Below are 24,510 nucleotides of genomic sequence, written 5' to 3'. Positions count from 1 at the left end.
GCACAGTAAATAAACATCAACATCAGTATCAGCCCATGTTGACCATTTTTAAGTGGTCTGATGAATGAAACTGGGCCAGACGAGATTTGTCTTGTCGCTGTCTGCGTATCTGTTTCAGGAGCGGAGAGGGTTGGCCTGGTTGTATTATCCTTGGTGTGATGCGGTAGTGATGCAGGGTTTGATTGTGAGGGTGTTTAACTGAAGCTGAGACACAAGTGTGATTGCTTTACACTGTGTCAAAGATGTGGAGAAACTAATGTAATATCAGTAAATATCAGTTATCAGCCATGACAGCTCACAACAACATAACAACATCAAAGCGTGTGACCATAGGTGAGGGTTGGAACGTAGATCGACCAGTAAGTGGAGCGCTTCGCCTTCCGGCTCAGCTCTCTTTTCACCACGACAGACCATTACAAGGTCTGCATTACGCAGATGCAGTACCGATCCGCCTATCAACGTCTCGATTCATTTCACTCATTTCCGTTCAGTTTATTTATACGGCGTCAAATCATGACAAAGGTCGTCACAAGACACTTCACAAAGTAAACCTTCCAACAAAGTTCAGTTCATTATGTCAATCAGTAAAAGGGTTCCTACATAAAGAACCCAGCAGAAGAGTGTCGGTATCTACAGCAACCCTTATAATAAATCCCTAAGAAACTTAAACTCCTCCGCTTGGGGCAGGACCTCCTCCCTGACCCGGAGAAGGCATTCTACCCTTTTCTGATTCTGATGGTCTCGGATTTAGAGGAGCTGATTCTCATCCCAGCTGCTTCACACTCAGCTGTGAATCGCTTCAGCGAGAGCCGGAGATCATGTTCTGATGAAGCCAACAGGACCACATCATCTGCAAAAAGTAGAGCCCCGATCCTCAGGACACCAAAACGGATCCCGTCAACACCTTGGCTGCACCCAGAAATCCTGTCCATAAAGGTTATGAACAGAATCTGTGACAAAGGGCAGCCTTGGCAGAGTCCAACTCTCACTTCTCACCGAAAACGAGCCCGACTTACTGCCAGTTGCAGACCAAGCTCTGACCCCGGTCATACAGGAACCTAACAGCCCGTATACGAATGCCTGGTACCCCATACTCCCAGCCAGAACGACCCAGAACCCAGTCATTATATATAATTAAAATGATCAAAAATACAAAAAGAGCATTAAAGACTGTAACTGTGTGAGATGTGTTGTGGTGTTCCCAAAGGGGAGAAGTTCCTCAGTATCTATCGCTCATAGATCCTGGAGCAGAGTGATTCCTTTACTCTGTGGAGACATTTCTGTGCATCAGCATCAGAGAGAGGCAAATGAAATCAGATCAACTCTAAAATAACAATGACTGTTATCATTAGTCTATTTTACGAAAAAGGTTAAAACCAGAACAAACTGGTTATTTCAGCACCAGAAAGTCATCATCCAGTCGGGCCAGTTGCTGATCTGTCTCCTGGACTCATGTCAGTGAAATGATTTGGTTGAAATCCTGTTTGTTTTACTCTATTTTTCAGATCAGAGTCACGGGTCCAAATGACCAGCCGATTGCTAACGAGGTGGTCTACCTGTATGTCGAAGACTCAACGAAAATAACTCTCTCTACGGACCTGAAAGGCTTGATTCTGTTTTCTCTGGACACGACATACTGGAAGAACTCTGTGTCTTTGCGGGTTTGTTCCAGCCTCTTTCTGTTTAAGGAAGTTCTTTGGCGATGTTACGCTAGACTTCAGTAGACCACAGGGTTTCCATGTGTGCCAGTCTACTGGAACCACGAGCCGCAGTTGGTCTGATGACCAAACCTGATCCATTCATTCTAAAGGACCAAGAAAGGTTCTTGTTGGTTTAAGTCTTTGGAAATTTGCTCTCAACAGGCAACCACTAAGGATACAAATAATGAACCATTTGATTCAAATGTGAGGAGACCAGACTACGGGACGGCCTACCAGTACGTGTCCCCCTTCTTCTCCAAGAGCAACAGCTTTGTGATGCTGAAGCAGATCAACGACGACTTCTCTTGCAACAAAGATGCAAAGATTCACGCTGAGTACATTATCCGGGGGAATGAGTTGAACGACGGACAGACGGTCCTCGACTTCTTCTACCTGGTATGTGCTTTGGGTTGTTGACAGCTGAAGACGTGATCCAGAACTCACCTGGTCTGAGAAACACCATCTTTATAATCCTAATTGTTCGTTTTTGTGGGTTTCTTTGCAGGTGCTGTCCAAAGGTTCAATAGTGCGTCATGACCGTGTCCCAGTGACTGTCAAAGCAGGAGCTTGTATGAAAATTAAACTTAGTTTTTCTTGTCCTGCAAATTATTTTGTTTTATTTGATCTTTTCTAAATTTAATATTGATAATTTTCCACAATTAACCTTGTTTACGTGTGTCTGTTTTCTACTCCAGTAAACAAAGGAGAGTTGAGAATAACTCTGAACCAGGTGTTAGACCTGGCGCCATATGCTCAGGTGGTGGTTTACACCCTGATGCCCAGTGGAGAGTTGGTTGCCGACAGCCAGGACTTCCCCATCCAGCTCTGCTTAAAAAACCAGGTAGGAAACAAGAAGGTATGCAGTAGGTGGACATCATTCATCTCCCTCCAAACCACCAACTGTCTGCTTGTGTGTCCCTTGCAGGTGTCGCTGAAGTTCTCCTCCCTGCAGGTGCTTCCTGCAGAGAAGACCACCCTGACCCTGAAGGCCTCTCCAAAGTCCCTGTGTTCTGTCAGAGCCATCGATCAGAGCGTCCTTCTGCTGAAACCCGAGCAGGAGCTCACTGTGGACTACGTACGATCTATGTTCACGTCCGAGTTGTTACCAAATCTTTGACATTTAGATATAAACAATATTTTTTTACAGGTGTACAACCAGCTAACTAATCAGAGGCTGTCAGGATACAGCTTTGAGATAGACGACAGTGAACCGTTCCCCTGCTTCCCTGGGATAAGACCAATGCCCGAGTTTGTTGCTCCGCCTGCACCTGAACCTACACCTGTACCTACACCTGAACCTTTAACTGGCAATAATACCGTCATACGGCCGAAGCGCTCATTGATCTTCCAACCAAGCGGACAAAAGGACGACATCTACAGCGTCTTTAAAGTAGAACCCTTCTCTGATTTTCCTGAGTTTGTGGTTTTAGGAACACATTTCTCTTTCCCATCATCTTTTGTTCTCTCCATTACCAGATCTGGATTAGAGCTGGGATTAGAACTAATCTAGATTTCTTTCTGTTGACTCTGTTTTCTCATGATGCTTTCCATTCTCATGATGCTTTCCAGTTGTCCTCGGAACTCGTTTTTTTGAAATAAGTTAGCCGGAAATGACACAATGAACTCTCAATTCTGAGCAGCGAGCTTGCAGGTTTTAGAGGAACCCGAGATCCTAAATTTAAAGATGGCTGCGCCCAGTGCTACCAGGAAGTAGTTATTGTCTTTATTTCTTTCTCATTTATATGTTCTGTTTTCTTTCTTTTTGCTGTCTACCAGTAAGTTGTTTGTTGTTGTTATCAATAGTTACGTTGTTGAAAAATTTAACATCGCCTCCAAAATTGGAGATTGTTTATGGTTTTTTATTTTTACATTTGATTTGTAATGTTTTTCTGGTTGCATGTGGCAACTGTCGAAGGGCGTGTGTGTCACTATCATTTAGATGTGGAGAATATTTGGTATATAATTATTTTGGTTTAGCACTCAACAACACAGTTGGCAGCCATTGTTTCCGAGTTGGAAGCTGAAACGCGAAACGAGCCCTTTACGTCATTTCCTGCTCGAAAATTCTGAGATTCGAGGACTACTGCAACACACGACCAATCCTGATCTTTATAAGAAAATTTGACCAATTCCTTGTTTTCTTTCCGTCCACTTCTAGAACATTGGAGTCAAACTTGTGACAAACTCTGATGTGAGGAAGCCTCAGGAGTGCTTCTTCTGGAAGTTTGATGGTACGTTTTTTATTTATTTGTTTTTTACTGACTTCTTAGAAAAACATTACATATCATCATTGCGTAGGTAAATATGAATATGCACTATACACAGCATTCAGAGACCACCAAGCACCTCCTCAAGCACCTCCTCCAGCACCACCTCCTGTGCCCGCTGAGAATCAATCTGGGAATTCCAAGCAGACTGTTAGGGAATACTTTCCTGAGACGTGGATCTGGGATCTGGTGTTTGTTGAGTAAGTGTAGTGGTGAAATGAATGCCTTCTTTTGTGCGTGCCTTTTTAGGACTAGCAATGGCATCTCCCCTCGCCCAAAACATTTTGCCACAAAGTGCACCTCCAGGTGCTGGAATTGCTCAGCCGGAGACTAAAAAGACGGTCAGGACGTTCTTCCCTGAGACGTGGATCTGGGATCTGGTCCCTGTGGGGTAACAAATGCTACATGATGAGGATTATTCAGTCTGGATGTATTATTATTAGCCATGGATCGGTCCGTTCTGTCAGTGGGTGTGTCTGATGGGTCTGCGTATCCATGTGAACAGGGACAATGGCTCGGTGAACGTGGTTAAAAAGGCGCCGGACACCATCACTAAGTGGGCCGCCGGAGCATTCTGCGTCTCCCCAGTGGGCTTCGGCGTGGCTCCCAACACCGGGATCACCGTCTTCCAGCCCTTCTTTGTCAGCCTGACTTTGCCTTACTCCGTCATCAGAGGGGAGGTGTTCACCCTCAGAGCCACGGTCTTCAACTACCTCTCCAACTGCATCATGGTAAAGGCCAAACACACAGCAGCTCCTTGGTGCGTCAGAAGTTTAGATGTTAAGTGTTTGATTCTGATCACAGGTGGAGGTGACTCTGGCTGATTCAGACCAGTTCACCTACAGGGCGTGTGAAGGCTGCCAGTACAGCGTCTGTGTGTGCAGTGAGGAGACCAGGACCTTCTCATGGATTGTGACTCCCAAAGTTCTGGGTAATGACAGACACTAAACTACAGAAACACAAATTAGGGGTCCCTTTTCCAAAAAAGTGAGTCGGGGGTGACTTTAGTCAACTCAAGAGTCACCCCCCCACAGATATCGCACTGGGCCATTTTAGCCAGTAGTTGATTCAAATTCAGCAGTTTTAACCTGAAGAGGGCGCCACACTGATTGTTTTAAGCTGCTGTTGTGTCCTTGGACAAGACACTTTACCCACATTGCCTGCTGATGGTGGTCGGAGGGACTGGTGGTGCCTGTGGGGGGGTTCTAGGACTCTAGAAGGCGCTATAGCAAATACAGGCCATTTACAGGCCAATATTTATGTTTAGGGATTTCTGATATAATTATTGGCCTTGAAAGACCTTTCTCAGTGGCCTAGTGGTAGAGTGTCTGCCCTGAGACTGGGAGATCAGCGGTTCGATTCCTGGTCGGGTCATACCAAAGACTTTGAAAAAATGGGACCCAATGCCTCCCTGCTTGACACTCAGCATTAAGGGGTTGGATTGGGGGGTTAAACCACCAGGGGATGGGTCAAATGCGGAGAACAAATTTCGCACACACACCTGTGTGTGTGACAACTAATGGGACTTTAACTTTAAATGTAATATCAGAAAATATATTATATTTTTACTCATTTTGTGATCCAACTTTTACACACCATGCACACATAAAACATCAAACTCTTCTGCTTAGTCTCCTCTCTGTCAAATGCCAAAAAATGACAGATCTGAGGTTTAGTTTGTGAGATATTCTAGGTTTTTTTTTTTTGGCACAACTTGTGAATAATTAGGAATTTGCCCTGTGTAGTGAGGATCTGCTGTTCTTAGACCACATACGCAGCTATGTGTAGCTAGTCAGCTAACAACCAACTGCAAGCACCAGAATCTTCACCCAAGACCTGCTTTTCTTAAATTAAGATCTTTATAAAAGTTTTACCACCGTAGCTGCAAAATACAGAAACAGAAAAAACACATTACTGATTATTACGCACGTCTTAGCGCCACGCTTAGCAATTAGCCTAGCTTAGCATGTGCACACTCACGCTGCTTACATTTGATCAGCTAAGTAACTTTTACACATGCCCAAACATTCCCTATACAATTTTTAGTTACAAAGACAAATGTCCTCTAAGGCACAAAGGTGTACAGCCTAAATGTAAGGCGTAAACACCGGGATCAGTGATAGGTCTGAGGTGTGAGCCCTCACTCTGTCGCGTTTCGCACAGACAACATAATAAAGATTGTTTTTAACAGCGATTTCTCACTCATATCAGTTTTCAAAAAACTTCAATTGAAGTAGTTGCAATTTTGCACGAATGTTGGCAATCGTAATGTTTTTTTTTATTTTTATTATTATCAGTATCTGTTTATATCCATATTGGAAAATAAGAGTTAGACAATATAGGATATTTGTGGAAAAGCCAGTACTGGGCATCCCTATTTGCATTATAAAACAGATGCACTAAAATGCCAAAATACACAAGTCTGCAGCATATACTTATACAGTTCATCAGCCAAAAAAGGTTGTGTTGGGGTGACTTGCTCTTTAAATACAACTACAGGAACCAATAGGTGCATTAAAACACAAACACACCACACTGGTCATGGAGGGCTCCTATCCAGCATGTTTTATGGGCCATTCCCATCTGTACCGGGTCGGCCCGGGCCGGGTAGCGTAGGTTGTTTACATATCTGGGTGGCCTGGTATTTTTCCGGGCCAACCAAGGCTCATTCTCAGCCCTCTTCTCGAGGGGGTCTGCTTCAGGCCGACCAGGGCCAACACACCCACTGCTGACAGCAAATTCACACCTTCCATTAGAGCAAGCCTCTGATTGGTGGGTAGAATCAGCCCACATGGGCTTAAGACAAGGATGTGTGGAATCAACCGGGCCAGGCTGGGGCCGACTGGGGCTACCCGGCCCGGGCCGACCCGGTACAGATGGGAATGGCCCATTAGTTGTTCCAACACTCCTGATTCAGTGATTGAATAACTTGATCAGCAGCTGACCAAGCCTGTTAATCACCTGTTGAATAAAACCAGGTGTCTCGGTGCAAAGAAACCTCCAAAATATGCTGGACGGTGGCCCTGGAGGGCCAGGATTGGACATCAATATTGCACCTACACTGTGAATGGCACAAAGACAGAGCAGCGTTATGGCCCAAACCAGGACGAGTCTTGGGTCACTTTCTTTGTTTATGAGATTTGCATCTTTGCATTAACTTGTGTTTTTAAAGCATTAGTGGCTTAAATTGAATCATATTGGCATTCTGTCTGAAATCCTTTAACATGTCATCATTTTGTTGCTTTTAAAAACAGCAACTTGTGCTCTAAAATGTAAATTTTGACACTTTTTATGTGTTTTGTCATTTAGGATCTAAACCAATAAAAACACAATGGTAAGATTGACTTAGAGTGTGAGACGAGTACATGACCACATTAACATGTGACCAGATAGGACCAGTCCCTGCTGACTCGGAGTCAGTCAACACACTGATGACTTTGAATGATTGTATTATTTATACATCAAACATCACTGATCAGGCTGTATCTTTTGGCCCCGCCCACTGGAAGTGAAGCGCTAAGCTGACATGAAATAAATTCTGGTGCATGAAATTAATTAATTTATAGTCAAACTGACACTTTAAATAAAATGAATTGGGTATTTTACTTGGAAAAACTTTAGTGTTTAACTTTGTTTTAGGGAGTTCATTTATCCATATGGATTATTTAGAATGCAACACTTTTGGCTTTCCATAAACTGGCATCAGCCACAGCTCATTATGTGAATTTGGACATTTGATGGCGGTGCTTCACTAATAATCCAAAACAATCTAGAGGATTTGAAGGTGAAGCGTTGACGTGTTTATTCTGTCCGACACATCCTCGCGTTTCTGGGTGAGAGTAGCTAATTAAGCCCGTCTGAGGGCGCTGACAGCCAGAGTGTGTGTGTGTGTGTGTGTCTTTGTGTGTGCTGCCTGGCTGGCCTGAAAATGGAGGATTTCCATCAGCCTCCATCAGCAGGGTTGATGGAGGCGAGGCTCTGATGAATGTCAAACTCCAATCCTCTAACTCCCTCTCAGAGGAATGCTGACAATCACTTGTACTAACAAGTCAGGGAGTTTCTCTGACGAAACATTCAGAAACCTCTCCCTGAGGGGCTGATCTGTACTTGTCCTCCGTGGGAAGGATTGTGGGCTGAGGGAAGTGATGGGGGTGGTTGGAAACAGCTGTATGGGAAGGGGGGTAATGAGGAGGTAAACAGGAGGAGGAAGGAGAAAAGATGAGGGTAATGAGCTTGATGTCTCCTCTGTACACATGGTGTGTGTGTGTGTGTGTGTGTGTGTGTGTGTGTGTGTGTGTGTGTGTGTGTGTGTGTGTGTGTGTGTGTGTGTGTGTGTGTGTGTGTGTGTGTGTGTGTGTGTGTGTGTGTGTGTGTGTGTGTGTGTGTGTGTGTGTGTGTGTGTGTGTGTGTGTGTGTGTGTGTGTGTGTGTGTGTGTGTGTGTGTGTGTGTGTGTGTGTGTGTGTGTGTGTGTGTGTGTGTGTGTGTGTGTGTGTGTGTGTGTGTGTGTGTGTGTGTGTGTGTGTGTGTGTGTGTGTGTGTGTGTGTGTGTGTGTGTGTGTGTGTGTGTGTGTGTGTGTGTGTGTGTGTGTGTGTGTGTGTGTGTGTGTGTGTGTGTGTGTGTGTGTGTGTGTGTGTGCGCGCAGGTGACGTGAGCCTGAAGGTCAGCGCTGAGGCCCTGAAAACACGTGCTCTGTGTGGCAACAAGGTGACCACCCTCCCTGATGTGGGCCGGGTCGACACCGTGATCCAGACCCTGCTGGTCGAGGTCAGTGAAGGTCACAGAACCGTACCAACGGGTCGACCAACACCTAAACTCCTGATTGATCATTTTCCCAGATGTAATTTAAATGATGCCACATTTTGAATCCCAGGATGTGTTTAGGTTAGATGCAGATGAAATAAATAAAAAACTGTTTTACTTGAGTTTTTATGACCAGCCTCAGTATCAAAAGTAGTAGTTGTTTGTTGCGTGTGAACTGGTAGTTTCAGCGCTGATGTGTCTGTAGCTTCAGTCTGGGATCAAACTAAGCGTCTGATGTTTCCTGAACCATAACACATCTGCTGCAGGTGTTTGTCGTGTGTGATCCTAACACACCTCTGTGTCTCTCTCCTGCAGGCTGAAGGAACCCCACAGATGGTTGGCTACAACGCTCTGCTCTGTCCTCCAAGTGAGTCTCTGAACTGAACAGAATCTCCACATCTTCAGCGAGGACGTTGTCACTGAGATGTTTTTTCTTCTTCTTCTCTTTGTTTCGTTAAACCAGAGGGACCGGTGGAGAAGAGCATCTCTCTGCAGCTGCCTGAAGCGTTTGTGCCAGGATCAGCCAGAGCGTCCGTCTCCGTCCTAGGTCGGTGGACGACACGTCCAGCCTGTCAACAAAGTAAATCAAAGCACCGGTGTGTTATTACCTACTTCCTGTGCCTGCAGGAGATCTGATGGGCCGGGCCATGAAGAATCTGGACCAGCTCCTGGCCATGCCGTACGGCTGCGGGGAGCAGAACATGATTCTGTTTGCTCCCAACATCTTCATCCTCAACTACCTGAAGAGCTCCGGTCAGCTGACTCTGCCAATCCTGGACAGGGCCAAGGTTTTCCTGGAGAGCGGTAAGCCTGAATTGGATTAATATTCCACCTTTAATCCCGAGCGTATTTTGTCGATTTGAGAGCATGAATTGTTTTCGTGCTCAGATCTTGTTCTGCTCTCTCTAAACACTCAGTAAGTTCCTGCTTGGATTCAGATTTACTCTCAAAAGGATTCTTCTGCTCCTAAAGTCATACAAACATCCATCTCTGGAGTTAGAATTCAGGATAATAATCCCATTGGTCAAACAGAAACCCTGTTCCCACCCCCACTCATGGGACTACTGGTGATGCTGGAGTCTTGGTTTATGTTCAGTGTTTGTTCCACAGGTGAATAGGAGGTTTTACTCCTTCTGTGTGTTACAGGGTATCAGAGAGAGCTCACCTACAAGCATACCGATGGTTCCTACAGCGCTTTTGGGATGAGCGACGATTCCGGTAACACCTGGTGAGTTGGAATAGGAACTGTTTCTGTCTCACACCAGCGTCCTAAATGGGAACAAATACTGAGACTAAATACTAGATTGAGTGGCTCCATAGGAACCTAAACTAAAAACAATTCATTTCAGTCGGAGTTTCTGAGTCTGACTTTTAATTTTGTTGCCCATTTTTTTGTTTTGAGTGAGAAATACGATGATAGAGCTCGTGTTTTACTGAAGTTGCATCATTTGAGAAGCATTTAAAACATTTATCTCAAGGTTTGTTTTTCATATCCCTCCTTTCATGTGACAAGAAAACAAAAATGACATGCAGACGTGGTGGGAGGAACACACACACACACACACACACACACACACACACACACACACACACACACCTCTGCCAACAACAGACACACTAATAGTTTGGTCTTATTAGGAATCTTCCAGAAATTATGATATTTTTATTTAATGAGCTTAAAGCTCAGAGCGCCTGGGGGGATTTGAAGGGGGGGGGGCAGTTTGGCAGCGGGTTAACGAGTGGGTGTTCCCTTTATTTGTTTTGTTTTGAATGGGGCTGAAGCGTTTACTGCAATTAAAGCTTGAAAAAACAACTGACTATTCAGAAAAACGTAGGGTTACGTTATGTAAACCCCGGTTCTTTGATAACAGAGTGAGGTGTTTCACTATGGGAGTCACCCTGGCGTGACCAACTACGGAAGCTCCAGTGACATCACGTCTGTCCCCGACAGACCGGTTGTGCCGTGCCCAGGCTCCGCCCACCCAGTATAGACACGGGCAACCAACCCCTCCTACTCATTCGGACAATTTCTTACCGTTAATGCAAGAAGGGAATTGTTGGTGAAACACCTCACTCTGTTAGCAAAGAACCGGGTTTACATAACGTAACCCTACGTTCTTTTTCTAACTGCGTTCGGTGTTTCACCACGGGAGATACGGCCCACTCCCGGATTGCATGTCCCTCCTGAAGCGAGCTGCAGCAAAATTCTGCCTAACCACTAAGCAGATGCTGTGCATCCGGCCTCCAGCACTGAATGTGCCAGCGAAGGTTGAGACGCATCCAGCCAGTAAAACCGCACAAAAGTTAGCAGCATGGCCCAGCTAGCTGCTGCACAGATATCCTGGACTGACACCCCACGAAACAGGGCCCAAGATGTGGCCATGCTCCCTGTAGAATGAGCCCTTACCCCCAGAGGGGGTTCAGCACCTTTGCACCTATATGAAAGCCTGATTGCTTCTACAATCCAGTGTGCCAGTCTCTGGTGAGACACATGTTTGCCTTTATGTCTCTGCCCTGTTTGAGCTTTAAGGGCTTATATGGACAGGACTGCTGGTCTCAGAAAATCAGACCAGTTGCTTGTTTCTTGGGCCAAAGCATCTGGGTTATTTCTGCCACCCATGGCTTGGATGGCCACAATGGAGCCACCAAGATCAAAGACATGCCCTCTTCCCTTACTCTTATTAGAATGGAGGAAATCAGACTGAGAGGAAGAAATGCGTACAGCAGCACTCTCGGCCACTGGTGAGCCAATGCGTCGACTCCCAGAGGCGCGTCCGCGTCTGTCAGGGAGAAGAAGAGTGGGCAGTGGGCGCTTTCCCAGATCTACGGTAGCCTGACCGAATCTCTGCCATATTTGGTGCACCACCTGGGGGTGGAGTTTCCATTCTCCGTACAGAGGATTTCCTCTGGGCAGAAGGTCTGCCCCTCTGTTCAAGCTGCCCACCACGTGTGTTGCACGGACTGAGAGGAGTCTGTAGCTGCACCACACAATTATTTTCTTGGCTAGTGAGTGCAGCTGTAGGGAGCGTGTCCCGCCCTGACGGATGATATAAGCTACCACTGTGGTGTCGTCTGTCTTCACTAAGACATGACGGTCCCTTAAGTAAGGCAGGAAGTGCTTTAAAGCTAGAAACACTGCTAGGAGTTCCAGCACATTTATGTGAACCCGTTTCAAACTGCGCGCCCAAACGCCGTTCACTGCTCTCCTCATCAAGGTGGCCCCCCAACCTGTAAGGGACGCGTCCGTCGTCATGGTAACTCTGGACACCACCGCCCCCAGCGGAACCCCAGTTGTAAGAAACTGTTCGGTCTCTCTAAAGAGACACAAGCTAACATGAGACAGCATTGAGACAAAATAATGTGGAGTCTAAAGCAGTGTGTGCTGTTTTCTGAGTGTGTGTGTGCGCGCGCCTCTGCACGTGTGCACACATCTTTGCTTCTGAGATGATTTCCATAAACATCACAGGATTAAACCACACATCATCACCCTCTCACCCTCTGAGTCAGATACACAAACAGCAACAAGGTGGAACAAATATTGTTTATTTAATATCGTGCAATTTTACTTATCAGACCGATATGTTAAGAAATGACTAACATCGACCGATACCAATGCTGACATATCGTGCATCCCTAGTTTTAGTGGTTTGGTGTGAATGAACTTTTGGTTGAGGTTAGGGTTAGGCACAGTGAAGTCACAAAATGAATGGAAATCAATGAAGGGTCCTCACAAATATAGAAAAGCCAACTTGTGCACGTGTGTGTGTGTTCCAGGCTGACCAGTTTTGTGATGAAGTCCTTCGGCGGAGCCAGTTCCTACATCTTCATTGACTCTGTGTACATTAATGACGCCAGGACGTGGTTGTCTCAGCTTCAGAAGAAAGATGGCTGCATCAGATCAGTGGGAAACTTGATCCACACTGACCTGAAGGTTTGGATGTTTCTGGGCTCTGTCGCAGTAAAACACTCTCAGCAGTGAAATTTGACTTCAAACATTTAAAGATTTGCTAACGTGAACTAACACATTTTTTAACTCAGAAGTACCCCTGAAGGACTTAGTCGTTCGTCCTTTTATCAAAACTTATTTTAAGCCTGAGAGGGTTAAATGAAAAATAATTATGAGTTTCCACGATCTCTGCCATGTCATTTGAGATTTAGTAAAAATTCATAATTAAAACCACTACAAATCAGACGTCATTTACGCAGAATCTCCTCTCCCCAGCGTAGCTGCTACTGACCACCTGGCCAGGTTTACAGTGGTTTTCTCCACGTTGAAGAAGGATGTGAAACTCGCCAATCCCACAGCCGTTTTCCTTCTTCTTCTCTGGTTTGATGACATATAAGCAAGTTTTGTGAGATAATTTCACACAAAACCTAAAATAACTTTTGTTGCCTGTTGAAAAATGAGCACTTCATAAGTTAAATCCTTGGTGCATACCAAGCAGGATCAGATAACAGCTTTCACTGCTCCATCGGCTCTCATTCATTCTTATTGCAGTAGGATTAGTGCTAGGACCAGAAGCAGATGGGCATGAAACAGGCTCTCCATACCAGATCCCATCATTGTTCCACGTCTCACTTCTCCAGCATCATCAGCATCCAGAAAAAATCCGCACTGCCACCAGTGTGAATGTTCTGAGGAAAATGCATGCTCCAGCATTGCACCCCCACCCCCCATTCCCACCTGGCTTTAGCTGTACCCCTCTGTGAAGTCCAAGGGCCTGGAAGATGCTGCAGCCATGTTTCCATAAAACATTCAGGCTGCATCCATATTCCCCTTTTTCTGCTTTCTTGTCAGCAGTAAATGAATTCACTTTCATCAGGGAGATGTAATGGAAAAATCTGATGACTGCAGGAAGAACGTGCTCCATCCTGCTCTCCGTTTGGCTCTTGCCCACATCTGTGATGTTTTCAGGCATTAGTAGTTTCAGTTTGTAAACAACTACTGGTTCGTTCCACATCAAGACACCAGCAGAAATCAGTTATTGATTCAAATCTCTGTAAAATTAGTGCTTTCTTTTTTATACATAAAAGCGACAGAGCTTCCTGCTGTAGGTTGGGATGTTTTCCTTGCAAAATCGAAATTTACAAAAGCACGTTGAGAACTGTGATCAGAAGCTGCAGCTCACCCCTTTGCGCTGCTATTTCCTGAAACCCTTTCTAAAGAGGCGATGCATCCAACAGAAGGTTTCCGTGGTCTGATTTATTTGCTGCTTTCATCTGTTTATTGAATCTTTTCTCTGTTTCCAGAAGATGCTCTCTTCTCTCAGTCGTTGTTTTCTGAGAGTTAATCGTTGCTGAGATCATTAAAGGAAATAAAATGTTTAGACACATCCGTCTGTGTGATGATGAATCAGCAGCAGAGCTTTTCCACGTCCTCCTCCCAGGGATTGCTTATTCCCTGATGATTCCTCCTGAGTAATCCCTGGACAGACGTGTTCATAGATCCCGACTCTGCTTTGACATCGTTTGTCCACCAGATGTTGCTGTATAATTTTTTCATGTCCAATCAGTGAAGTCATCAGCAGGACTGGAGCATTATCTGTCTAAAGATTCATGATATCAAACTGAAGACCGCCCCAGTCCTTGTATTGTTGTTGAGATACGGTTCTAAAGCAAACATCCCTTAAGAGAAATTTAAAAAATAACTGAACTGCCTTTCCAACTCAAGATAATGCATTTACTACATCTTTTTAAGTTGGGACTGAAATGTTGATCATAGCTCCTGTGTTTCTGTTAGGGAGGAGTCAATGATGAAGTGACTCTGACGGCGTACGTTGCTGCTGCCATGCTGGAGCTAGATGGAAACTCCACGGTGAGTCTGACATCACTCTTCCCAAATCTGGAGCAGTTTGAATGATGCCTCATTCTGAAGAACAGGCTGAGACCTTACCACTGTCATCAGAGATGATCAAGGAGAAGACGTGCAAAATGTCCTTTTGTTTGGTCTGAGTGCAGGTGGAGGTTGTGGATCAGCTGTAGATGAGCTGTAGATGAGCTATGGATCACCTTTAGATCAAATGTACTTGCCTTAAGACGGCTAGCTAACAGGACTCGATTTCTAGATTCCTGCACACAGTCTCATTGTGTTGGTCCGATTTGTGTCAGGATCCTGTGGTTGAGAGCTGTCTGAAGTGCCTGACGGCCGCTGTGAACGGGCAGCTGGATAACCTATATACCGTTGCCCTGCTGTCCTACACCTTCAGCCTGGCTGGGGACCAAGAGATGAGGAGCAAGCTCATCACCCATCTGGACCAGAAGGCCATCACAGACGGTATGAGCAAGAAGACAACTCAACTCCAGTAGACGATTCGTTTAAGTTGAGGAAACACTAAAGCTAGCTGCAGAGTGTATCTGGTGAAGGAGAATACTGAAACTCTGAGGTTGGTCTCAAAGACTTGGGACGTTACATGAGGTCGTTGGTGGTACAATAACAACTGGGTCTTGGTTTAAATGCAAACCAACGAGGACTTTTCACAGATAACGGGACCTGCTTTAGTGAAAGGGATGAATGTTGTCCAGAAAAACCTTCCAACAGAAAATTATCAACCCATTAGAAAGTGGTAAGATGATTTGTTCTTCACTTCTTCATCATTAAAACATTATTTTTCCACCATTGTGACCGGCAGGAGGAAGCCGACACTGGGAGTATAGCTCCGGTTCAGACTCCCTGAATATAGAGCTGACCTCCTACGTGCTGCTGAGTCTGCTCACCTCTCCACCCCTGGAGAACTTTGGTTTGGATTACTGCTCCGGCATCGTCCGCTGGCTCGTTCAAGTGCAGAACCCCTTCGGCGGGTTCTCCTCCACACAGGTAGCACACCACCATACCGATGGATGAGGGTTCATCTTTGGTTCACCCAAACCGACACAGACTGCTCTTTTACACAGGACACAGTGGTGGCCCTCGAGGCTCTGGCCAAATATGCCGCCGCCACCTACAGTCCACAGTCCACCACCACGGTGACGGTGACGTCTTCAGGAGGCCTGAATAAAGTGTTTGTGGTGAATCAAGACAACAGGCTGCTGTACCAGGAGGAGCAGCTCAGTGAGGTCCCAGGGGATTACAACATCACAGCTAAGGGTCAGAGCTGTGTGCTGACTCAGGTACGGTCAGCTCCAGCTCACACAGCAACACAAACGCGCTGCAGCTGGAACCACACCGGGGTCAACGTGTCGAGCTCCTCTTAGCTTCATCTGTGAGTGTCAGCTGTAGCTGGAGAGGATCACAGCAGACGGTTGAGAACGCACACAGCTGAAATAAAGCTTTCCCAGTAGGGTGGCTGGCCTCAGACCTAGAGACGGGGAGAGGAGCAGGGTTTGCATTACTGGGGAGCTAAGGCGAGCCCGGCTCCCCTAAAAGGGTGATGGGCTGCCTCCCCTGGAAGCCCTCAAGTTACACATCCAGGAAGGGCCGTTTTCTACCTGTGTTACATCCTTTATATGGACTCTCAGCGTACCGCAGTTCTTTTGAGCAAAGATGGCTGATGGTGGCTACACTCCATGCTTTCTGCGCACGGCCCCCTTCTCAAAGTCGAGCCACCAAATGAACGTCATTAACACACGATTGTTCATGTCTCTCGTGTTCTCTGGTACTTTCTTTTATTTGTGCCTGATGCGCTCTGCTGCTGCGGAGCTCCGGTGACCTCTGGGTAGAGCTGCTGCTCCATGTGAAGAGGGAGGAAATTAATCAGAGAACCAGATTTTACTTTCTTTTTTTGCAACAAGAACTGATTTCTCCCAAAATGAAGACTCTGTCCTTGTTAGCCGTGTCACCGTTTTACACGTCAGTCCTTAGCAGCTTTTAAACATTCAGAGGATGCTTTACGTTTTCCCCCTCAGATCTCCCTGTTCTACAACATCCCACCTCCTAAGGGCTTCTCTGCCTTCGTCATCACCACCAGCACCTTGGCTAAATGCAACGCCGCCCGGCCTCAGCTCATCCTCTACGTGACGGTCAGGTACATCTGCTGCAGCTGTTGGGTTATAGATGTCATCTGTGCAAAAGGAGTCAGTGTGTTCATCGTGTGTGTGTGTGTGTGTGTCCTGCAGGTATCGTGGCAGTAGAGAGGAAACCAACATGGTCCTCATCGACATCAAGCTGCTGTCGGGATATGTTCTGGATGGGAGCTCTCTGGATCAGGTGAGTAAAGCACCAGCTGCAGCATCACGGCTCTCAGTGGGCTGCAGGGCCTTAACCTAGAGCCGTTCGTGTCATCCCAGCTGAAGAAAGACAGCTCAGTGAAGCGAGTGGACGCAGACGCAGGACACATCAGCATCTACCTGGACGGGGTGGGTAGCGCCGAGGTTGTGTGTGGCTCTGTGTGTGTTACACCTATGCTGATAGTGCAGAACTGTGGTGTTTGCAGCTGAAGAAGGAGCAGACCCAGATGTACAGCGTGACTCTGGAGGATGATCAGCACGTCAGGAATCTGAAACCAGCGGTTGTTAAAGTCTACGACTACTACCAGACCAGTAAGAGCTGAACTGGTGTTGCAGCAGCACACAGTCACTGGTTCCTGCCGCATCCTCATGTGTGTTTACTCGTGTTTCAGGTGACAAGGGCGTGACCGAATACACATCCCCCTGTGCAGCGAGTACGTAAGACGTCTGCAGACACGCCCATCACAAATGAATGAGTTACTATCTGTTGGCCTTTTCTTTAGCAGCATCTACAGGAACTCTGAACTTATCCTTCAAAATAAAAGTCTCACAGCTTATTTATGCTGTTGTTTATTTAAACCACCTGGGTTAGGCTTAACCATATGAGTCATACGAATAAGAATCCCCATGAGTCTTTGCTGTCACCAGTAAGCAGCTGTAATGCCGAGTCAAAAGTAAGATGTCAGACTCTATAAAGATCTGTGACTGTACACGTTTTAAACCTGCATGTGTTTCCCTGCAGGTGACAACGGCAACTAGGCGTGCGTTCTGATCTGAGCCGACGCGTTGCTGACGGAGGAATCCCTGAAAGCATGTCTAGGCGTTTGTGTCTGCTCCTTTTGAAACTCCTCACCGTTTAAACGTGTTTTGTTGAGGTCGTGTTTCACTTTAAAACCTTTTTTACTTTGTGGGATTTGGATGGTTTTGCCGTTAACATGGTGGCTCTGTTGTGACTAGTAGCTTTATTAGAATAAACAAAGTGATGTTAAATAAAAACAAAACAGACTGATAGTTTTTTTAATAGATTTGACAAAAATCCACATAATTCATACATGAGACATACAGGGTACCAGTAACAGTGTGTGGTCCGAGTACTTCTTGTGACTGTGTGTGTGTGTGTCTGGTGGGCGCTTTGGGGGTGTGGTTTATTCTGTTTACATGTACCTGCTGATGAGTTCTGTAGATTTATTCACCACCATACTGTTCAAGATGTAACTGGCAGTAAAAGTGTGAAACAAAGTCAACAGTGTGCATGATTTTATTGAACCGTTTCATTTTCATTCAGGCATCTTCTGTACATTACATCGATCATCTGAACACACACGAGTAACACAAAGCTGCACGGTGGCGACAGCCTCTCCGTGTCAGAGTTTGGTCAAAAAGAAGGCGGAGGGGGAATATATTAAGGTCTTCTTCTACTTTTCTAAATGAAACGCGTCACGTTTCAGGCAGCACCACCGTAAGTCACAACTGTACCGACGTAAAGAACTAAAGCAGCAGTCTGACACGCGCCGATGATCCTCCTCAGAGCTTACAGTCAGCTGGTCCACAACAGAACCAGGAACGCCGTCCAGAGACGTTAAAGCTTGGTGAGAGAAGGCCTAAAGCGGGGGACTGGAAAAGAAAAGTCTGAACAGTCGATCAGCAAAGAGAGGCAGCTGATTTTAACAGGATTGTAGGTTTAAGGCAGAGATTCACAAAGTCTGACCCAGAAGCAGCTCACGATCACCCAAACAACACCAGCTAATAACACAGAAGCAGCGGTGTCCCTGTCTGGTATCTGTGGCATTAAAGACGTACAGCAGCGCTGAGCGCGGCGCTTTGAGTAGTCGGGTCAGGAGCACTCGACCGTCACAAACCACAGAATTAAACCTGCTCTCCATCAGACACCTGACCCCCACCATCTCCATGGTGATGGGGCTGAACCTACATGTCGATGATCGAACTCACGCACGCCTGTCGGTGCGTCTGTGTGAGTGAGGTGTCCTGACGAGGCCGAGCTGGACTCACCACACAAGGACTGGTTCTGAGAACCACCAGTCTGTGAGGCGGCTCAGCTAAAGGCCACCCGGTAGACGGGTGAGCTTCACGTGTGCACACACACACACACACACACGGATGTACATTTTGCAGATTCATTCAGACACAGTGAGATCAGTCGGTTGGGCTTTTTACAAGCACACTGAGAAGGTGGCAGCTTTGGTGGAACACATGATCTGTTTCTGGCAGCCAGCCGCTGCTGGTGAGGCACAGACTTCCTCATCAGACGAACAAGTTTGTGTTTTTAAATGTAAACACAGTTCAAACGAAGCTGAGCCTAATTTTAAACAGGAACTATTAGATGACATTAGTCCAACACCACTTTTCTGATTCTGATGAGGGTCCTGGTATCGCTGGTCTGTAGTCCTGCACTATAACGTGAGCATAGAGGCCGGGGCTCGGGTCAAACAGGCATTAGGTTTCCTACGTTTCTACCCTTCCATGCTAAGAAACCCTATTTTAGCTTTAAATCAAGCTAGCAAACCTCTACACTGCTGACCCAGCAGACTAGAGGATGAATGGTTTCAGACGCAGCCAGAACAACACCGAGTGAATTTAAACGCTGTGTGTGGCGCTTTAACCCAACAGAGGAGGATCAGGGATCTGGGTTTCCACAGGACCAGCAGCAAAGAGCAGACGGAGGTGGATGTCGACAGTGAGTCCAGCTGGCGTCCCTCCACCTCTCTTCTAGGCTAAGCTCGGTGCTTCCCCTGACTCACCCACGGGTGAAGCAGAAAGCCCTGAAACATCTCAGATGTGTAGAGGTGTGTGAAAAGCAACCAGGTATTAGGGCCAGAACCTCCGTCAACACAGTGGACTCCATAGAGTTCAAGTCACTTTGGTGCGTGTGTGTGTGTGTGTGTGTGAGAGACAGCCAGGCTGCAGCTGCTGCCCGGCGAGGTGATCGTCCTCTCCGGTCCACGCTGACCCGCTCTGCTCCACTTCCCCTGATACACGAGTCGCTTCATCATTTCTGTCACGTGTCTGAAATAAAAACAGCTTTTGTCTAAAGATTCTCACAAAGCTGCTCAGTCAACAAAGTCACGATGGAATCCTCGACAACATCGGCAACGTGTCGTTTGGCAAATTTCTCTACAAGTAAAGAAAAACAATAATACAAAATATTCAACAGTAACTACAAGGATCTCCTTTTGGCAATATAGAAAGGCTTTGTAGAACAGGTGGAGACCATTTATATACACAGGTGTGTGTGTGTGTGTGTGTTTACGACTCCCTTTTAGAACTCCAACAGAACAATCTGCACAGTAAAATTGGACAAAAACCTAAAAGTAAAAGCCAGCTCTGCTTCTGTGCTGAGGTGGAAACAGGAAGTCGTTCCTGCTAGCGACGGCTGCTCAGTTCATGAACTGTGTGTATCCCTCCGCTCCGGTGACGATCACATCCATCCAGATCCGCATGGCCTCGGCCGACGGGGCCACCATGTAGTACAGACGGTCGTGGGTCTTCACGCAGAAAGTCAGGGACGGGTTTGGACTCTGGAGGACACGGAGACAAAATCACAGGTCTGCTCAGAGTTTAACCAGCTGCTGCAGTCGGGTCCAACCGAGTGACGAGGGTGCGTCTGCTCTGCCTTTTTCACTCAATTTAAAGGCGAGCTGATGGTTTCTAACCATCCCACTGGGTTTCCTCTGACATGGACACTCTACTTCCAGAGGATTTCAGGCTTCAGCTCCTGCAGCTCGCCTGAAGCTTTCCTAAGCAGCACGAACGGTGGACGCAAGAGAGCAGGGCCCAGTCTGAGGCTCACCTTTGTGGCACTGCGAAGGTGATCGTAGTAGACCTCCTCTATAGCCTGGAAGTAGATCACACCCTTCAGCTTGGTCTCGTGTTTGTCTGCAGGACAGAAAAACAACACGGGTTTGGTCCAGAACTAAAACACACCTGTGTCCCGCCACCTGGAATGACAGCAGCACACACACACGCTCGTTTGACCAATTTAAGGTTAGTGCTGATGGATGGAAACGACAAGCACAGCATTTTTCTCTTTTCCTCCTTTTTCAGTGTTGGGTTTAAAGCAGCGGTGCTCATTGTGTTTTCAGACTTGACTGCATTCTTACGCTTCTCTGGTACATGATTGCAGTTTGTTTCATCAGCCACTGCAGAACTGCAGTAAGGAACCGGTGGGGAACTCAACAGCTCTCTCTACCTCCAGGCAAAAAAAAAAACACTCCACAAGCCAACTTAAGGAGTAGTAGGTAGAAATGCAGCTCCTTCATTTCGAGGAACAACACTTTCCTTTTAACACGCAGCTATTATCTGCTAATGACCTCTTTAGCATTTAAACACCCATGAATTTGCATCTCATTTGACTGAATCTAAAGACCCCGAACCCTGCTGGCGCCTGATGGTGATCAGCAGGAATTAGACATGTTCATGACTCCCGTTCATCACCTCTTGTTACTCCGTGTTCAAGGTCAGGAGGAGAGGCAGAGCGCTGCATCTCAATCAGCCTCCTCAAAGAGCGCAGCGCTGGGCGCCTTTCCACCCGCCGCCAGAGTAATCTCAGTACGCCTCCTCGCTCTGGCTCGCTTTCAACAAGGTACACTTTAAGCCGCTTTGAGCGGAACCTTCTGAGCACTTCAAAGGCCTGACAGCCAGTGAGTGTCCCACAGCTCGAGGAACCACATCTAATCACACACTGTGCACACTACTCGCAGCACGTCACCCTCCTGTAGGTCTGGAGGATGCACGTTCTGTCACAGCACAACATTTCTGCCACTTCACATGTTACACACTCTCAGCAACCACTTTACAGCCACGGCGTCGCATTTCCATACAAATTCTATTTAAGTGACTGATGCAACACAAAACTAACCCTGAAGTTCCCAAAACAAAGTCCTCCCTGCACACATCAGCCCCAATTAATACTGAGAGGAAACAGCCGCTGGAGCCAAGTCAGCGGCTCGTCTTTGGGGTGCAGCCAGGGGGCAACAGACTGGATAAAAACAAGACAGTAAAAATGCACGGGGCAACATATTTGTCATCGTTAATGGAATGAAGGCCAAGTTCACTGAGAAACCGTTTGTTTACTTGTTATTTTTTTAATCTGATAGGCCACTCACAGCTAATATTGGTCTCCTCAACATTCGCTCCCTCTCTGGTAAAGGACATCTCCTCCAGTACACCGTCGAAGACCATAAGGTTGCACGCTTGCACTGGCTGCCTGTTAAATACCGCATCCAATTTAAGGTTTTGACCTTTGTCTACAATATTCTGAATGGTCAAGCCCCAGCTTATCTTTCAGAACTGATGAAGCCGTATGCTCCAACCAGAAACCTGAGATCTGCAGATCATTTGCTTTTGTGTGCGTCCCGAAAATGAGGTATAAATCTTGTGGAGAGTGGAGCGGGCCTTTGCGTTCACTGCTCCTAAACTCTGGAATGTTCTCCCCCTTAGTGTTCGACAGGCCCCAGAACTGGGTCGATTTAAGTCGGTACTGAAGGCCTTCTTCTATCACTGAGCTTTTATTCAATGACCTAGCTTGTAGTGTTTTTACGTTTTATTGTGACTCTGTATTTTATTCTTGTATGTTTCTTTTACAATTTTTTAGATTTGACCTCTTACCTCGTATATGACTTTTATCTGTTTTTATCTTGGGGTTTGTCCTTTTTACTGTACAGCACTTTGGTCAGCTGTCATGCTGTCTTTAAATGTGCTATATAAATAAACATGGTATGGTATGGTAAGCTAGACCTTCTTTGTTTAACCGAGACTTGGCAACAGCCCGGTGATTTCTCACAGCTCAATGACTGTACTCCTGCCGGGTTTGTTTACACCTGAAAACCACGGGGGTCGGGCCGCGGCGGTGGTGGAAGGTTCTTCCTGTATGTCTGCCTCCTCTCATCACTCTGGAATGCATGGCCGTTTCCTCCTATGTGCAACCTATGCTGCTGCAAAGGGCCCCCAAGCCACTAGGGGCACCCAGAGCTGCTGCGGTTGTGTCGATGGCGACAAAAACTGGCTTTCATACTTTACCGTAACTCTTCGACAGTTTGCACTATCAACATATTCTGAAAGCGGAGACGATGTACTTTCCAGTGGTATACGATACATTACGGTAATGTTACGCACGTCCCTGCCTGAGAACCAGGAATTAAACAGTCTGCCATGTGCCGTGCTTAGAGGAGTGGAGGAATTGTTTTGGACGTGTATTTTCAACTTCTATCTCTTCTACTGGTGTAAACAATAATTATTTTCAGTAAATTTCCTACTTTATGTTTTTATTTAGTAATTTTAGATTATATTTAGTCATATTTGACATTGTTTTGCCGTTTTTGTACTCGTTCGGTCACCCGTAGTTTTGCATTTTTTCAGCTGCGTTTTTCACTCAGGCTTTGTATTATTTTATACGTTAGATTTGTTTTTGTAAATAAACCAGAAACCAGGAAACCTTCTAGAAAGAGGAAACTTCCCTTAAAAAGTTGTTGATGAGGAGCAAGATGTGCCCACATTGTTTTTCCATCCCAAATGCAGTAAGTGTCTCTGTACTAAACCCGTTCCAGTTTCTATTGTCTAGAATTTCTGCTAATACTATTACTTTACTATTATATACTATTACTGCTACTTCCAGGAAAACAAAAGGTCCATGTACATCTGTGGTGAGGGTTCAGGTGTGGATGAAGATTATTTGCCATCACAGCTGCAGTAAGTTTATCTACAGTTCAAACATATTTCTAGCTTTACTTCTGTATTTTTAATTTTTTTTACAATTTTCATTTCTAGTATTTACCACTTGAGTATGTTTGATCAAAACTGATGTATTTATAATTTTAGAGATTCTTCTGATGAAGAGCCATCTGCCATCACCAGCAATAGGCAATGTCAGAGACAGGATGCTGCTGGAGATGCTCCACATCTTCTGGACTCCTGGACAACAAAGTCCGACCCAGGTACCGCCGGCCCATGACACCCAGATTTATCCCCAGAAGAACCCCTGGCTATCAGCTATCTCTCACCACCAGCTCCACAACAAATCAGCAACAAGTAGCAGAAGGAGGCCATGAAACATCAACAATTTCAGGAACAGCAGAGTGCACAGAATGAAAACCCTCCAGCGACCTCCGCTCAAGGTCACGTCCCTGTCCCTGGGACCAGTGGAGAAGGAATGGGCAAAGCTGTAATGGAATGAAATGACTGTTTTCCACCAAAAGTCATTTCCCCCCTCTCCTCTGACACAGAACTAGTCTGCATGAGATATGGCCTCAAGGTCTCATGCATTTGCTCTAAACTGCTTCTTTCCAGCTCAACAGAAGAATGAAGAAAGGACTCTCTCCTTTTAATAACTCAAAGAACTCTATTTTAATAAAGCTAATCAAACAAAGTGTTAGTCAATAAATAAGATGTGACCAATCTGTGAAATCAAAATATTAATTACTTTATTATAATCCTATAGAATATGATGAGTAATATGACTTTAAATGTTCCAATAGGACTGATCTCACGTAGCGTTAAAAGACATGACACATTGCTTTTACTGATCCAATCAGAATCTGCCAGATCTGACGGAGGCGTGGTTTT

General features: G+C 46.0%; 2 protein-coding genes across 19 annotated transcripts in view; one reads left to right on the top strand and one right to left on the bottom strand.

Annotated features, from left to right (window-relative positions):
* The window catches only part of LOC107380767 (alpha-2-macroglobulin), a 29,761-nt gene extending 11,585 nt beyond the window's left edge, over positions 1–18,176 (top strand). Inside the window, exons 11-36 of one of the 2 annotated variants that reach the window (XM_015952103.3) lie at positions 1,506–1,661; positions 1,863–2,096; positions 2,206–2,269; positions 2,396–2,541; positions 2,626–2,775; positions 2,848–3,090; positions 3,859–3,931; positions 4,026–4,167; positions 4,473–4,698; positions 4,772–4,898; positions 8,612–8,733; positions 9,085–9,136; positions 9,233–9,316; positions 9,397–9,573; positions 9,916–9,997; positions 12,544–12,700; positions 14,510–14,584; positions 14,878–15,043; positions 15,399–15,583; positions 15,661–15,876; positions 16,612–16,730; positions 16,822–16,912; positions 16,993–17,061; positions 17,139–17,244; positions 17,325–17,366; positions 17,675–18,176. In XM_015952103.3, the coding sequence (XP_015807589.3) occupies positions 1,506–1,661; positions 1,863–2,096; positions 2,206–2,269; positions 2,396–2,541; positions 2,626–2,775; positions 2,848–3,090; positions 3,859–3,931; positions 4,026–4,167; positions 4,473–4,698; positions 4,772–4,898; positions 8,612–8,733; positions 9,085–9,136; positions 9,233–9,316; positions 9,397–9,573; positions 9,916–9,997; positions 12,544–12,700; positions 14,510–14,584; positions 14,878–15,043; positions 15,399–15,583; positions 15,661–15,876; positions 16,612–16,730; positions 16,822–16,912; positions 16,993–17,061; positions 17,139–17,244; positions 17,325–17,366; positions 17,675–17,691 (3,321 nt within the window). In that variant the 3' untranslated portion in view covers positions 17,692–18,176. Of the gene's footprint in view, positions 1–1,505; positions 1,662–1,862; positions 2,097–2,205; positions 2,270–2,395; positions 2,542–2,625; positions 2,776–2,847; positions 3,091–3,858; positions 3,932–4,025; positions 4,168–4,216; positions 4,359–4,472; positions 4,699–4,771; positions 4,899–8,611; positions 8,734–9,084; positions 9,137–9,232; positions 9,317–9,396; positions 9,574–9,915; positions 9,998–12,543; positions 12,701–14,509; positions 14,585–14,877; positions 15,044–15,398; positions 15,584–15,660; positions 15,877–16,611; positions 16,731–16,821; positions 16,913–16,992; positions 17,062–17,138; positions 17,245–17,324; positions 17,367–17,674 lie in introns of both variants that reach the window. The other variant, XM_015952104.3, reaches the window with a different exon arrangement.
* Positions 18,177–20,101: 1,925 nt separating this feature from the next.
* Positions 20,102–24,510, bottom strand: part of phldb1b (pleckstrin homology-like domain, family B, member 1b) — a 143,278-nt gene continuing 138,869 nt past the window's right edge. For all 17 annotated transcript variants that reach the window (XM_054742918.2, XM_070543373.1, XM_070543372.1 and 14 more), the window contains 2 exons: positions 20,741–20,826; positions 20,102–20,468 (listed from right to left, as the gene is read on the bottom strand). In XM_054742918.2, the coding sequence (XP_054598893.2) occupies positions 20,328–20,468; positions 20,741–20,826 (227 nt within the window). In that variant the 3' untranslated portion in view covers positions 20,102–20,327. The remainder of the gene's footprint in view (positions 20,469–20,740; positions 20,827–24,510) is intronic.

The sequence above is a fragment of the Nothobranchius furzeri genome, chromosome 13 (assembly GCF_043380555.1).
Source record: "Nothobranchius furzeri strain GRZ-AD chromosome 13, NfurGRZ-RIMD1, whole genome shotgun sequence".
NCBI classification, from domain to species: Eukaryota; Metazoa; Chordata; class Actinopteri; order Cyprinodontiformes; family Nothobranchiidae; genus Nothobranchius; species Nothobranchius furzeri.
The sequence above is the reverse complement of the archived record's forward strand: the minus strand, read 5'-3'. Positions and strand labels throughout refer to the sequence as shown.